This window comes from Camelina sativa, chromosome 8, assembly GCF_000633955.1.
Source record: "Camelina sativa cultivar DH55 chromosome 8, Cs, whole genome shotgun sequence".
Classification (NCBI taxonomy): Eukaryota; Viridiplantae; Streptophyta; class Magnoliopsida; order Brassicales; family Brassicaceae; genus Camelina; species Camelina sativa.
The window spans coordinates 24375520-24388824 of NC_025692.1; the positions used below are offsets into that span (position 1 = coordinate 24375520).

General features: G+C 32.4%; 5 protein-coding genes across 6 annotated transcripts in view; 2 read left to right on the plus strand and 3 right to left on the minus strand.

Moving 5' to 3' along the window:
* Positions 1-585, minus strand: part of LOC104708346 (zinc finger CCCH domain-containing protein 54) — an 8758-nt gene extending 8173 nt beyond the window's left edge. The window contains exon 1 of the mRNA XM_010424895.2: positions 243-585. Within this exon, the coding sequence (XP_010423197.1) occupies positions 243-419 (177 nt within the window). The 5' untranslated portion in view covers positions 420-585. The remainder of the gene's footprint in view (positions 1-242) is intronic.
* Positions 2994-3818, minus strand: LOC104708347. Its single transcript, XM_010424897.2, has 2 exons — positions 3573-3818; positions 2994-3211 (listed from the first exon to the last, which is right to left on the minus strand). Exons 1-2 carry the CDS (start codon positions 3805-3807, stop codon positions 2994-2996), a joined length of 453 nt encoding a protein of 150 aa, XP_010423199.1. The 5' UTR covers positions 3808-3818.
* On the minus strand, positions 5701-7848 carry LOC104708348 (protein DOWNY MILDEW RESISTANCE 6-like). Of its 2 annotated transcripts, none has more exons than XM_019229037.1 (3): positions 7608-7848; positions 6316-6634; positions 5701-6146 (listed from the first exon to the last, which is right to left on the minus strand). In XM_019229037.1, exons 1-3 carry the CDS (start codon positions 7757-7759, stop codon positions 5871-5873), a joined length of 747 nt encoding a protein of 248 aa, XP_019084582.1. In that variant the 5' UTR covers positions 7760-7848; the 3' UTR covers positions 5701-5870. The 2 variants fall into 2 exon arrangements, with proteins under 2 accessions (XP_019084582.1, XP_019084581.1); XM_019229036.1 differs by lacking the exon at positions 7608-7848 and adding an exon at positions 6825-6876.
* Positions 10491-11296, plus strand: LOC104709892 (mavicyanin-like). Its single transcript, XM_010426434.2, has 2 exons — positions 10491-10724; positions 10864-11296. Exons 1-2 carry the CDS (start codon positions 10547-10549, stop codon positions 11280-11282), a joined length of 597 nt encoding a protein of 198 aa, XP_010424736.1. The 5' UTR covers positions 10491-10546; the 3' UTR covers positions 11283-11296.
* On the plus strand, positions 11454-13170 carry LOC104708349 (peptide methionine sulfoxide reductase A3). The gene is made up of 2 exons (XM_010424900.2): positions 11454-11865; positions 12787-13170. The coding sequence occupies exons 1-2, from the start codon at positions 11506-11508 to the stop codon at positions 13036-13038; spliced, it is 612 nt and encodes a 203-aa protein (XP_010423202.1). The 5' UTR covers positions 11454-11505; the 3' UTR covers positions 13039-13170.

A 13305-nucleotide genomic window follows, 5' to 3' on the forward strand; every position in this document is an offset into this window, starting at 1 on the left:
TGACACAAGTTCCCGGCGTTGCAAGCGCGTGTTCTGTAACGCGCCGGGTGGAGCCAGTACTCGAATACACCGTGTGCGAATTCGCATGAGTCCCCACGGTGGCATGCTCCGTTTCTGAAAGCCGGGCATGCGACTGCGCAGTAAGTGTAACGCCGAGGATCACGGCGTGTGGCTTTCTCGCCGCGGTGAGCGTAGGGACACTCAGTCCAGTCGTGGCTGCGGGTACGAGGACACCGTTTGATCTTGTAAGCGTACATGCGGAACTCATCTGAGCCGTAGATCGCATCGTCTATGGTTGGCATCGGAGTGTCTATGTCGTACGCTCCTACATTCCCAGGCTTGCTTACGATGTACCCCAAAGCAGAGTATTGCTGGTCGCCTATATCGTAGAATGCCATTGGACTTACACTTTTCAACATTTTTTTTCATGCAATGATCAAAGATTTATTTTGGTTGATACATTTTTTTTTCCAAATTTAGAAAAGGAAAAAAAAAATGATAGAGTTCATCGTAAAAAATCGAGGAAACCGAAAGAGAATTTATAGGAGAAAAAACGAAATGAAAAGTCGAATATTCTTTCTATATAGTTTTACCCTTTACAAACTTTTGAAATGAAAAATGCCAAAACTATATATTTTAAACGTTACAGTTATTTTTTTTATTTTTAGTTTTTGCATGAAGATTTATACGGTTTAGATAAAGAAATATCTTAACGGAGACAGAAGATGGTGAAAGATAAATTAATACGATTTCAAGTTTTGTTTTTTTTTTTTTTTTTTTTTTTNAATTCAGCATTCATCAGTCTACTACCCTAATTTACGAACAATAGATTAGTAAAATATTAGATTATGTCGTTAAAATGGTATTGATTCGTGAGCGATAAGTTAACAGGCGTTACGTAAAAAGCGTTTTAAGGTGAAGAGTGAAAAACATTTGGAAACACATGAGTGGTAAAAATTGCATGGGAAGGCACAGGTGTAAATGGTAATCAGAGGAACTTATAAATAATAAAGCGGAGACGAGCACCATCTGGCACACGTGTCGAGACGTATCCTTTATATCCTCGACAGCCGTTTCTTCTTCGCGAAACTTGGTAGGTTTGGTGAGCCCGCAAACACACAAAAACTCTCAGAATACATTTTTACAAAAATTATATATATATATATATTTTTTTGTCGTTTGTAAAAGTTTGTTTCAAGCAGGAAACGATACCAGTGGCAGTGAAGCAGCGAATACACCAAAAAAAGTACCTTAGTTTTTAAAATTGGAGTAATTTCTTAAATCTTTGATAATGGGTGGATCGATTCAAAATTTTAGACTAATCATCGAATCTTCCATTTAAGATGTGTATAGTGGTACTGAAGACTCGAACTATAGATTGGTTTATTGTATCTAGAATCTCTAGACACTAAAGTAGCGTTTAATTTATGGCAAGTCGGTCCGTAAACTGACGGTTTTTTGTTCAAAAATTATGTCAGCTAACATGTCTTGTTTGAAAGGAATCAGATGCATGCGTTTTTTTATTTTTCAAATAAAAGAAATCAATTACATTAAACAGCTTTCCTTCAAGTAGCAGCAAATTATTCTATGATTTTATTTTCTAACCCGTGAAAAACTATAGACGTCAATATGCAATTATGTTTCGAGCATAAAATGCAGAATTAATCTTATTAAATAAATCTTCATTTTCTAGTAATTCATATAATCGCGACATGTGTGAAAAAAATATTTAATAATTATAAAAAAATTAAAAAAATATTAAAATAAAAAGATTACAATTAATATTTTTGAAAGTATATAAAACCAAAAGTAATATATTATATCACTAATTCTAATAAGAAAGTTATATATTAAATTACTAATTTCAAAGTGAAAATATGTGCAATTAATAAAGAAAATATATGCAATTAATAAGGAAAATATATGCAATTTAATTACAATTATTATATATTATAATCATATAGTAAAAAGAAATTTATACAGAAAAATGATTAAAGTATAAAAAGATTGAATGTGTCAAAATTAGTGATTAACATAATATAATAAAAAAAAATAATGTAATATTATGTTGTTATATAAACCTTTGTTTTCCAAAGTTAGTCATTGATTTGATGTCAATTTTAACAATTAAAGATTTTGTCATGTGTTATACAAAAGTTTTGTTTTAACATATTTGTAAATTATAAGAAATTAAAAATTTAAACAATTTAATAAATATAAAAAGATAGTTCATATTAAAAAAAAGATAGTTCATATATGTATATAAAAAATAATACTAATTCTAATTTTAAATTACTAATTCTATAAGAAAAAGAATTAAGAAAATTATACAATTAATTACTATAATACCATAATTAAATAAATTATACTGTCAATTATTAATCTTAAAGATTGTAGATATTCACCTTTACATAAACAAATAATTTTTTCATGATAACGTCTTTGAATTTTAATTAATTTATGATGATGTTAGTATAGTTTTATTTAAAGTTAATTTGGATAAGTAGTAAAATTATTACGTATGAAATTACAAAATATGAAATAAATATATTTAAGATACTTTTACTTTTTCAAATATGAGATAAAATTAGCTTTCAGTTTTTTTTTTAGAATTCTGTTTTATTAATTTTTAGCTTTTTAAAAATATTAAGTAAGATATAAATTTGATATAATGCACATTTTTCTTGATATGAAAATTAGAAATGTTACTCATTGAGATTGAGTGCATAGAATTAAAACCTAATTTATTATCATGTAAAATACAAAAAATTGTATTGCAAGATGGAGGGTGTGAACTCTAAATCCGGCTAAAAAATCATGAAATAAAATTAATATTTTAAATACAACTTAAAATTTTATATATTTTTTTATATCGGCATTAATACGCAGGCCTAATCTAGTATAGATATATAAAGATATGAAATCATTTTAAAAGTTAATTACTAATAGTTTCTTGATAAAAAAACTGAAAAAGGGGAAAAATAAAGAAAAAGCTAATAAAAATCTTTCACCAGTTTCCTTGAAGCTTGTATCCTCCGATGACGCATATTGACGCCGCGTTTTAGTCTAGTCTTATAAGAACCACCGACATCTGTGGCGCCGCCTAAGAACCCTGTCTGAGTTCCGTCGCTGTCATTATCAATGTCTCCTTCGATCGTTAACCCTTTGATCTTAGCCGCAATCGATTCTCCTTTTACCCCAACATCCACATCTATACGTAAAAAGGTACAATCATTCAACGCTATAAAATCCATTGAAGACTATCAAAATACGTATCTTTAAACTTTTTGTAATAGTCTATCTTTTTTTCTTTATTTTAACCAAGACATGCCATAATGATAAAATACATACTAATCACACTTCTTTTCATGTAAGTTCCATAGTGATCGAAAAGATCGTGTGTTTAACAATACTTGATTCGTCATACACCACAAGTAAATTAATGGATGAACGAAGTAAAAGCAACATTTATAAAATAGAAGGTTTGTTTGCACGCATAGAATCGTACAAATAGGTAATAATAGAGCCTAAGATCATGAATATGGACACAATGTGTATATTTGTACACAAGCCTGTATTAGAGAAGAACCAAAGGACGAGAGCACAAGCAAGAAGGACAAAAGGGATTATGTGAACAGCGTTTTCAGCAAACTTGGTACGTGACTTCTCTTTCTTGGTCGCCTCTTGCCCGATGGGATTGTATGGAGCCGATTCGTCTTCGTCTAGGCCCTTCCATAATCCCTTTGGTGCGGACCAAGGCACCGAGTAATCCTCGGTCACACGGTTCCAGCTCGCGGATCTGTACATATTGCCTCTATATATTCTGATCGTGTTGTGTTAAAAGAGATTGAATCAGTTTCTTTACAATGTAACTAGTTAAGGCTTAAAGATAATACGTTTGTGTCAAATGAGGAAAAAATCCGTAATTCTTTGGTAATGCGTAATCCTTAAAATATATTAATTATTTGTTGGCGAATTTAGGGTATGCCTTTGGTAAATTCGGATCTAGGTTAGGACTCTGTCAAAATCTTTAATGAATTTCACTTCATTTGTTTATTTAGAAAGCATTATTATTATTAGTTACGTAAATTTTTGTGAAGTATCTAGACATATATTTATGTTTTTGAAAAATAGCCATATATACATACCTTTCTTTTATTCCATGCGTATACATATAATTATACATATATATATTTAATTCACGTAGTTTTTAATTGCATTGAATTTTCAGAAATAGGGAAAATGATACGTTATACTAGTATTTAACCCGTGGTATTGGTATACCACGGGATAATTATTTAATTTTATTTATAATGATGTTTGATTTTAACGGTATTTAATGTAGTAATAAAATTATATCTTTTTAATTGTTAGTATTTTTTAATATAAGCGGTGATAGAATTATTCTTAAAATATTATAATTTTATCAGGATAAAACACTAAAATTATGAAATATAATTGTTTGTATAATTAATCAGAATAATATTTTGTATTTATTTAAAATATTACTATTATTTTTTGTTTAATATATAATTATTTAATTTAACTGATTGTTTATTTTTCAGTGTATACAGTTTACTCATTGATTTTATATTTTATTTTATTTTATTTTGGGACACATATATAGAAAACAAATTTGCTATTAATAAGGAATTTAGGTAGATTTAATTAGTTTTTATAAAAAAGTATATATTGTCAATTTACCATATTTTATTGATTGCTTTTAGTGCAATTTTGTAGGAACTAAAATCTTACATAAGCAAAATTAAAAGGGTAGAACTCAAACTGTACTTCAAAAATGTATATATATACTAGGATTTAACCCGCGGTACACCGCGAGACAATATTTTAATTTTAAAATTGATTGTATTTATTTGTTATTTTATTATTGTTTTATTAATTTTAAAATATAAAATTTTACAAGTATTTGATATAAGTATTCAAAGTACAGGATTTTTGTAGTGTTTTCAAGGTTTTAATTCGTGTGGTATATGTATAATCTAGTAATACATTTATCTCCTGGTACACATCTAAAAGTGTCTTAAAAAAAAAACAATTCCACTTAACTCCCTATATGGGATTAATGCCAACCTGTCTCACCAAAATCAAAATAAGTTTTTGCGTAAAAAAAATAAGCAAATAAGTTTTTTTATCAAGTTTAGTTATGTTAATTATTTTACCAAATTAGCATATTTTTATAGTTTATAATTTTTCCATGTCAATATATATAGTTTATGATAATTAATAGAATTTTATTTTTTTTGGTAATTCCTCAAAAAATAAAAAATAAACCAAATTATATGGGGGATTTTTCAACATATTTAATGTGACATTTTATAATTGGATTTTCGGTTTAGGAAATTTATTAATGTTAATATAATTATGGATATTGTAAACTTTTGTTATGGAAAATCTATTGTATATCATTTAAATTTGAGAGATTCTAGCATCCATAAAAATAGTTTTGGAGATTTAATGGGTTAAAACTTTAATGGGTAGAATTGTTTTTGGAAAAATCGGACTAGATGTTGTTAACATTTTATGGTAATAAATATAACAAATGTTGGTTAATTTAAGAAAGTTTAGTATTTGAGTTTCTCTGCAATGTTATTTAAGGAATTGTTTTAGGGGTTAATGTTGTAAAAAAAAAATTAAATAAGTAAAACTTAAGGGCATAAACCAAAATGTACTTCAAAAATGTTAATATAGATATATCTCACATAACCATTTGAGTTTTTCTGCAACTTGCATTTCCATTTGAACACACAACTTAAACGTACATAAAAGGAAATGGACTAAGTTATACCGTGTACCAAACCAAACCGGGCTATCTTACTCTTACACCTTGAACCACAACGTGTTCGACGCGATCAGTCCTTGATTCTGAGAGTGTCAATGAACCTATCCCCTTGAGAAATGTCATTCTTGACTAGAAAATCAAGAAAATCTTTAAAGCTGCTCTCTTTGTACCGTACCGGATTTTCATCGTTAACCAATTCGCACGGTACATTCATCTTATCGTCCATATCCAAGCTATGCAAGCTCGCGAGGGAGATTCTCGTATTCTCTTCATTCAAAGTGACTTTGTGAACTACACTCTTGTATAATCCATTGCTTAGCACTTCCACATGATCACCAATATGGACCTAATTAAAGAAAAATTAGCATTTGCTTTCGGTGATAAAAAAAAAAAAAAGAATTAATGGAAATTACGAAAATGATAATGACATTTTTAATTTAATTGGAATCTTTTAACCGGAAGAAACCAAATTGTATATTTTGGTTAAGGTCTAAACCGGAACAGATGGAACATACCTTAAGTACCCCTGTGACTTGGGGGACAACAACCCAGCGGCCAGAGCCACCACCATGAGCCATTGGATCAAAGATCTTAAGACCGGCCAAGTTCTGTAGAAGGATGGTGATGCAACTATAGTCTGAATGCGGCGGCAGGCCTAGCGCCTTCTCAGGACCCGGACACGGTGGATAGCAGTTAACGGCCATGACTTGCGTGCCGTTTTCATCCATCCGAGACGACAGGTAGTCTCTCCCTAGCCCTAGGCTCTCCGTTATTGCTCCCATTATCTCTATCGATAGCTTCCTCACTTCCTCGCAGAACTTTCCCATTTTTTCCCTGAGATATTTACATAAAACGCACATATATGAGAGTGTATAGTTAAATAATATAAATATAAAAGATGTTGTTAAATCTATCATTCCACTGCCTAAAAAGAAAAAAACATAAAAGCTAATTTCTTTTCTTTTAACCCTTAACATATCTCTTGTTCATAGACTCTTTTACAACGATATTATTTGGAGCTTACAAGAGTAAAATAAAGCTGCATGTTATGGAGTTGATTACCATTTTGGAATATTAGATTATTTTTAAATCAGTTCTATTTTTGTTTTTAAATAATATAGAGGCAACAAATTGGAATCATAAAACCCATGCTAAGAAAGAAAAACAAAACCGTGTGCGCTATATTGGAGAACTAAATAAAAATATGTGCTACGTACAAATAAAAACAAAACTGTATACTTTTATAATTATTAAGGATGTAGTCATGTAGACAAAGAACGGTAAGAGAAACGCACCAACAACTGATTAAGGAAATGTCGAAAATATATCAAAAACTAATAGAAGAAAAAAGAGACAAGGAAGGCTAAATTAGCACGTTAGCTTCAACAAAATTAGCTATATAAATTGAGATGATCATATTTGATACTGAGATTTTCAATCACACAATGTCTACTGCATGAAGCATCTTCAGTATTTTGAAGTTCAGATAATATATATCTATATATCTTTTTGAAAAAACTTCAGATATTATATATCAACATTGTTTTAAACATAAAGAAAAAAAAATAAGTGAAGGGTTTTGCAAGTAAAACAGAGGATTCTTTATTATTATATATTTTTTGTTTGTCAAAAGAAAAACAGAGGATTGTTTCTGAAACCTTACCTAAGTTAGGACGGTCCAGGTGATAGAGTCCATTAGGTGCACAAGAAAAAGGACAAAATGCGCCGCTATAAGCAAACCCTTTTATGCTTATTTTGTGTATGCAATGTATATGTTATGTATGACCTAATCAGTGACATCTAATACCTGTATCCGGGTGGATTCTCAGGCCAAAGATGAACCCAACGATGAAGAGGATGTGCATAGTGCTTTAGAAAAATCCTCCAGAATTGGATCTTGTCCAAACCGTCCTTGAGGCTCGTACTGTACCGAACCGGTGCGTACACATTGTTTGACATAAACTTCTTTTTCTCCTTCGCTGATAGCTCGAAGAAGCCTTTCGCAACATCCAAGGCGTCGTCCAGTATGGTCTGGTTGATTCCATGGTTCACTATCTGATACAGCCAAGAGAAGCAAATAAACCAAAAATTTCATTAAAACCGGTTTTGACCCGGCATGTGACAGCAACGTCACGTGCGTGTGTTAAATAAAACTAAGCGCGTAACAGAGCAGATATTTTGATTTCAACGACTAAGAAAGTTATAACGTGAATTCGTGAAATAAATGATGACACACTCTAACGTGAATACTTTATAGCCTTGTAGGATATAAATAATGACACAATATAAGCAGATAACAGTTATCTAGTGGAGCATATAACATATGTAGTGAAATAGTTTAAAATTGTACTGTTACTGTGTAATATTCCAGATTCAATCCCACATATTCACTGGAAAAGAAAGAGAAATTTCGAAAATAGAAAACAATGAAAAATGATTCAAATTCTTAGAATTTTAAATATATTATGTGAACCAACTTACTTGGAAAAAACCAAGATGCTGACATGCCAAACTTAGCTCTCGAATAACCTCTCGACGTTCATCATCGTCACCTTTCAGCCGAGAAACATCAATCGTGGGTACAATTTCGGAATCTGAATCGCATGGTTGGCAAGAAGGCGGGACGACATAACAATCGGGTACATACGGTAAACTCCTCTCTTGTGCAGAATTCCCCATTTTGAATGTACTTGGATCCTCACCTTTCTCCATTGTTGAGATTTTAACTTAGTGTTGAGAAATCGGTTAACAATGAGGGAGAACTAAATGGGAAAGTGCGAGTGGTTCCTCTATAAGTAAGGTTTTGTAGCCGTCTATTGACAATTCGGAGTTGTAATAAATACATGACGGTCGAATACTAATTTATTATTATTCTTCTTCTTTTGGAAGCTCTAGAGCATGTGTAACTGTCAAAATGTATATGTATACCAATAACGAGTCATAATGAACATTCATATGTTGTACGAAATATATAAGAGTGACTAAATTCAGATATGACGCAGGCCATTAATTCGATGTTGGGATATTTAGTATAAACACTAACATGAATTTATTAATATTTTAGTAGAGACTTCGATCTCATTCATAGCACCATCTAGAAAAAAACAAAGGAAAACTTTCCGCAAAAAAGCATCCTCTTGTCCGGATTTCAAGCCTTCATAAATATGTTGGACACACATGTGGATATATAGATAATTTGGATATATATGTCGTATGAATTGTATAAATTATGTAAAAAAGGAATAGTTATATGGTCTTGCGTGAGGTCTAGGTATAATGTATTATTGCGCCGGTTCCTTCATGCAACGGACATTTATTTTCCTTTTTATAATTTAGTTTATGATTGTACAAAGTTTTGAGACAATGAAAACCGTCTGATGTCACTGACGACATTCAAAGGACCATGGTATACTAATATCAATATGAAGTTCCATAAATCATCTTTAACAAAAAAAAAAAAGTTTCAAGGATAAAAAACATTAGTAACATAAGTAGCACTTGTTAGATATTATTACACTGATTTTTCATAGAAATACAACCAGCTAGCTGGTTGGTTATCAAAGTAAGTACTATTTAAGAGTGATTCTAGTGATATATCATATATTAGTCCTTATAGTAGTTGGTATAATAGTCCATTTCTATAAATATAAAAGGTGAATAAAACTTGCAAAAAAAATAAAAAAAAATGGTTATATTTCAGGACAAAACAATTGTTTTCTTGTATGTGTTTTAAGAAATAGACTGTATTTTTAACTTTCTATCCCTAAAGACAAAATCCCAATAGTAATTTTTTTTCTTTTCACCCAATAGTAATGTTTTTAATTTTTATATTATGCATGTTCCAACAAATAGAAAAAGAGTTACAAGGGTAGGTTTGGTATACTATGGAAGCATAATTTTTATATTATACTATGGAAGCATTTTAGGTAGGTTTGGTAAAGAGAAACCCTCAGGATTAGTCGAGAAGTTATATATGGTTCAACTCCCTCAATGCCAATTCCAAGCCTATGCGAGTATATTTGGAAAACGAAAAGTACATAATAACTAATTAATAGACATGAATAAAGTAATAGTTATATATAGTAGCCTCATCATGTAAATTCTATACACTCTTTAATTAATTAATGTTTACCAATTTGTAAACTCCAAGAAGTTTTAATTGAAGTTATTTGAATGTAGTATGAATTATTATTGGTTTTGTATTTATAACTTAATTTTAATTAATTTGTGTTGGTTTTATAGAAACAAAGGAAGTAGTATGTTGGGTTTTGTTTGTCTATTAACAAAACAACATTTCGAATGTGTTGAGATTTAAATCTCAAACCATGGAAAAACTTCTTCTATCTTCATATCAAAGTACCAAACCAGTAGCTAGATCATATATAGATACATGCATTATTTACAGGTCGCTACAATCTTCCCAATACTTCTTCAATGTCTTCATGAAGATCTAACAATTTTGAGGGCTGAGGACTATTCCTAACAGCACAGGAATCTTATGAATTGTGAAACACGAAAATATTGTTAAGAAAAAAAAACACTAACAAATTAAAGGCCAGGGAACAAAGCAGATCATCATATATGTTGTGGTGGTTGTGAAGTTAGGTTATCCACCAATGAGCAACCTTAACATATGCTCTATATATACACATATATATTTACAATATCACATATATACATATAGAAAACGATAGCAATACAGGATAATTAAACGCAATTTTTTGAAAAATACAAACAGCTTGCACTATGGAGAAGTCTTCGACGATGCTATTTCTTTTAAATCTTTGCATCATATTTGGGACTGTAGTAATAAGAAGATGCAACGCAACGACATACTTTGTGGGAGACAGTTCCGGTTGGGACATAAGCTCCGATCTTGAGTCTTGGACTTCAGGCAAGCGATTCTCTCCAGGTGATGTTCTAAGTAAGTATCTATCATATACACAGTCTAATTAACATGTTCTAAAAATCGCTAGACAATAGAAGCTATTTTTTCCCTCATCATTAAACTTTTTAATATTTTCTAATTATGATTATGCGTATATAATGTTTTTGTTTGCAAGTGTTCCAATACTCATCGACGCACAGTGTATATGAAGTGGATAAAAACAACTACCAAAACTGCAACTCAACAGACGCGATCCGTACGTTCACAAACGGGAACACGACCGTTTCACTTTCCAAACCGGGAGACCGGTTCTTTGTATGCGGTAATAGGCTCCATTGCTTCGCTGGTATGAGGTTACGAGTCAACGTCGAAGGCAATGGCCCATCTCAAGCCCCCGTTGGATCTCCCCAAGCCGCCCCTGCCGGGATTCTTCAACCTTCTTCTAAGCAAAATAACCCTGCGACCGGAGTCGCTAGCTCGGCCACCCGTTTTAACGGCAGTGGTTCGAGCGGTAGTATGGGAATTTTTGTATATTTGATGGTTTTAGCTTTTCCATTCATATGGTCTTATTTGTTAATAAATACTTTCCCATAATTTAAATAAATGCGTACGAGTTCGAATATACGGTTCGGTTTATAAATATTTGGTTTAAGAGTCAAATTACAACCGTAATTTCTAGTTCGGTTTGATTCAATTCGGTCATCCGAGTTTGCCGTTTCTTATCGTGAACGCAACTGAAAACGCAAACGCTGCATCTTTCTCTCTCTCTCTCCATAAGCCCCCTCGTGTCTTCACCTCTGTCTTTAGAAAATTCTCAATGAACAATATACTCAACAGGCTGGGTTTGGGATCAAGTGGGCAAAGCAATATGGATCCTTCTCCGATAGCTCAGGGGAACGACGATGACGCTCCGTCACCGGGGAATAAGTTAGCCCAATTCGGGGCTGGATGTTTCTGGGGTGTCGAGCTGGCGTTTCAGAGAGTTCCAGGGGTGACTCAGACTGAGGTTGGGTATACACAAGGGATCATACACAATCCTTCGTACGAAGATGTTTGTAAAGGAACCACGAGACATTCCGAGGTTGTTAGGGTTCAGTATGATCCTAATGATTGCAGCTATGAGTCTCTGCTTGATTTGTTCTGGTCTAGGCATGATCCCACCACTTTGAATCGTCAGGTACGCTTACCAACTTTTGTAGGCTGAAGAGTTAAAAAAAAAGGTTTTAGTTTTTAGTTTTGGGGATTGACAAAGGTTTCGTCTTTAGGATTATAGAGAACTTGTTGTATGTGCTTTAGGGATTTCTTGATTATAATTTTTTAATCCCCAAATCTGATGGCTTTCAGGTTTCATCACCAGTCTAAGCTCTGAAAAAACTTTCAATTTTGGAACTTTGGGCATCCTAATTGAATACGTATGAGGAAATATATGATATTGAAGTTTGTTTTTGTAGAGTTATGAGGCTTAAGTAGGTAATTTAATCGAGCTTCTGTTGTAGCTCTGTTGCCCCACTTTTCACTGAGGTGGAGATATGGATTTCTGAGATGTGTTTTTTTCTAGTCCTGTTTAATGATCAGCTTTAGCATTCTTGTTCAATGTGAGTTTGACTTACCATTTGGGGTCGTGGACAGAGAACGATACTCATTTGCTAATTACTGCTACTTTTGTTAGAGTCATTTCACAAGGTTATAGGCAAGTTATCTTGTTGGGGGACTCTAGGCTAAGTATATCTTGAATTCTATATGCGAAACCAAATCCTCTAGGCCTGTGAGAAACATTTGATCCACGGTGAATCCGCGATACATAAACAACTTTATTGTTCATCTTTTGTAGTCTCAAGCAAGTATACATAAACCCATCCGCCCTCTTTCTTTATTTTAGCTTTTCATCATTTGGCGTTTTGGACTAACAAAACAGATTCAGATAGTCAGTCTTATGAGTTTACAATTTCTCTTGTTGTAAACTCCTGACAAACTATCTGAACCAATCTTCTCTCTTGAGATTTATGTTTTTTACTCGTTTAAGCACTCTGATTATTATTAGGTAGGCTACTTCTACAATACCATGGATACTTACAATTTCTGACATTACTGTGATCAGGGAAATGACGTGGGAACCCAATACAGATCTGGGATATACTTCTACACTCCTGAGCAGGAGAAACTAGCCCGCGAGTCACTGGAACGTCACCAGCAACAAATGGAGAGGAAGATCATGACTGAGATCTTACCGGCTAAGAAATTCTACAGAGCTGAAGATCAACAGCAGCAGTACCTGTCAAAAGGTGGCCGGTTCGGCCTCGGGCAATCTTCTGCCAAAGGCTGCAACGACCCAATCCGCTGCTACGGGTAAAAAAGTGTTTCCCTCTGCTTCGCTCCCAAAACAGAGGATTTAGCATTTAGGGACCGTTGTGTGTCAAGATTTATGTTACCACTATGGATTTTTATTTCCAATGTTACAATAATAATTGTTGTTACACTCTAATGAACATAAATCAAACATAAAAAGATTATATAGAATCGAAAACTCATTATAATTGTCTAATCTTTTTTTTTTTTCCAAAATCCATCCACATGCAAATGAAGCCAACGCATATGGCAAATGAAGCCAGCGCATAAA